A 2503-nucleotide genomic window follows, 5' to 3' on the forward strand; every position below is an offset into this window, starting at 1 on the left:
TTTTCATTTAAAACATGTTATACATTGTTTTCCACATTTTGAACATCTTTTATTTATAAATAATATCCTGTTAAACATTCTCTACATCCATATTCTTTATCTATTTCTCCTTTACATCCTTTAATTGTTGTTGTTGATTTACATATTCCTGTTGAACTCATAAAATATCCTTCTCCACATTTTATACATTTATCTTTTTGATTACATGTTAAACATTCTTTTTCACATTTTGAACATCCTTTCCCATTTCTATAATATCCATTCTTACATATTCCACATCCACTTCCATCTGCTAATATTCGTAAACATGTTCCATTTAATTCTTCATTTGATTGACATGTTTTATCATTTCTTAAATATTTATCATTAGAACAACTCATACAATATGTAGGTGTTCCATAACATGTTTCACATTTATCATCACATTTTAAACATTTCATGTCTCTTGTTAAATAATATCCTTCTTCACATCTTTTACATCCATATCCATTTTGTTCTTCACAATATTCTATTTTTGTATTAATACATTCTCCGTTCAAATTAGGTGAATATGTATTTGAACATTCAACACATTTTCCATTAACATATGATTTATTTAAACAATATGAAATATTATTATTACATTTTCCATTTTGATTTTTTATCTTTTCTTCTTCACATGTTTTATTTATACATTTATTATTATCTAAATATTCTTCATATTTACATTTTATTTCAATATCATTTGTTTGACATATTTCTGATTTTGAACATTCTATACATTTATTATTATTAATGTATTTTCCATTTTCACAATATATTTCTTCATTCTTTCCATTTTGATTCTTTTCTTTATTTGAACATTTTCCATTATTTAATGTATATTTATTTGAACATGATACACATTTATTTCCTTCATAATAACATTGATCTTCTTTATCTCCATTACATTGATTATTTTGTATTTTATATCCATTTGAACATTTTAAACAATAATTTCTTTCTGATTTATTACATTTATTATCAATTTCTTTACATTCTCCATTTTCTTTAATAAATTCTTCTTTACATTGATAACAATATGTTTCATTTCCAATTTTACATCCATTTTTGAATTCTTCACATGTTTTTGTATTTAAATTAAGATAATATCCATATTCACATTCAATACAATGATTTTGGTTATTTATTTTATTACAATGTGAATCATATTGACATTCTTTATTTGAATTTAAATAATATCCTTTTTCACATTGAATATATTCTTTTGTTTTTTCTTTATAAATCATCATATTACAATTCTTATATCCAATACTATCTAATGTTATTCCTTTCATTCCAATAATCATTATTTGACTTTTCTTTGTTGTTAATGTTGTTTCTGAAAATTTTATATCATTTAAATTAGTTAATGGTTTTGAAGAAGAAATAATTAGTGTTGAAATTGATTTATCATTATTTTCTACTTCTTTAATTAATGTTGTTCCTTCATTTGATTGTTCAATTGTTAAACTAAATTCAATTCTTTGATATGGTTCTTTCTTTCTATAAATATTGAATGTTATTTGATTTGATGATTCATATTTTAACCATTGATTAGGATATGTATATACTCTATGAATATTTGATGAGTTATAGTTATTTCTAATAATATAATTATTTGTTGATAATGATAGTTGATAATAATTAGATAAAGATACAGTGGTAGTAACAATAAATAAATTAAAGTCATCTTCATCTCTTATAACTGTGGGATTACATGAATCAATATTATGATAACTAAAATAACTAATCATTCCTGAGTATGTGAACAAAATAAGTTTGTGAAACTGTTCTTAAAATTCCTCTGTAACTAGAGATTAGTACTGAATGTATTTAAAAATATAAAAAGATCATTTTAATGATGTATAGGGTTGAGAAGAAAAATAAGTACGTCGGATAAGTAAATGATAATTATTATAATTATCAAAGCCAGTTAGGAAAAAAACGTCAACACCTCCATATGTTCTTTGTTGGACTATTTTAAATATTAAAATTTAAGTGAATGTCATTAAATGAATATTGTTTTTTTTTGATTAATTGAAATTAATTCTTTGTTTCATTGTTCTTGAAATAATACATAGGGTAATAGCCTATTATTTTTTTGTTCAAGTTTTATTATTACTATACAAGTTTTGAATAGGGTATTTGCTTATCCAAAATACGGTTTTGAAAAAAGCGTTATAAATTGAATTTATGAATGCAAGTATTTAGTATAATCCCCAACTAATTCATTTGTTCCTATATTGTTAGGATTAATGTATGTACTATTTGAATAAATTTCAATACAACTTCAATTCTCTTTTTTAAGAGTATCGCCAATATAAAGTGCGATGAAAAAGAATAAATAACATATTATATTTGATATTTTAGTTCTTTTCTTTTATATATCTCTTTCCTTTCTTCTTTTTCAATTATTTATTTTTAGAAAAAATATTTTACGTGGTTTATTCAATTAAAAATAATAAAATGAATTTGTGATAAA

General features: G+C 22.0%; 1 protein-coding gene across 1 annotated transcript in view, besides 2 other annotated features; it reads right to left on the reverse strand.

Annotated features, from left to right (window-relative positions):
- EDI_277250 (protein serine/threonine kinase, putative) overlaps nucleotides 1-1775 on the reverse strand; it is a gene marked incomplete at both ends in the record, with an annotated part of 2967 nt that extends 1192 nt beyond the window's left edge. Inside the window, one exon of the mRNA XM_001737867.1 lies at nucleotides 86-1775. Coding sequence (XP_001737919.1) covers nucleotides 86-1775 — 1690 coding nt within the window. The remainder of the gene's footprint in view (nucleotides 1-85) is intronic.
- Nucleotides 1776-1997: 222 nt separating this feature from the next.
- Nucleotides 1998-2019: a sequence feature (AT_rich).
- Nucleotides 2020-2430: 411 nt separating this feature from the next.
- Nucleotides 2431-2459: a sequence feature (AT_rich).
- Between the last annotated feature and the right edge of the window lie 44 nt (nucleotides 2460-2503).

The sequence above is a fragment of the Entamoeba dispar genome, genomic scaffold, assembly GCF_000209125.1.
Source record: "Entamoeba dispar SAW760 scf_1105229460907 genomic scaffold, whole genome shotgun sequence".
Classification (NCBI taxonomy): Eukaryota; Evosea; order Mastigamoebida; family Endamoebidae; genus Entamoeba; species Entamoeba dispar.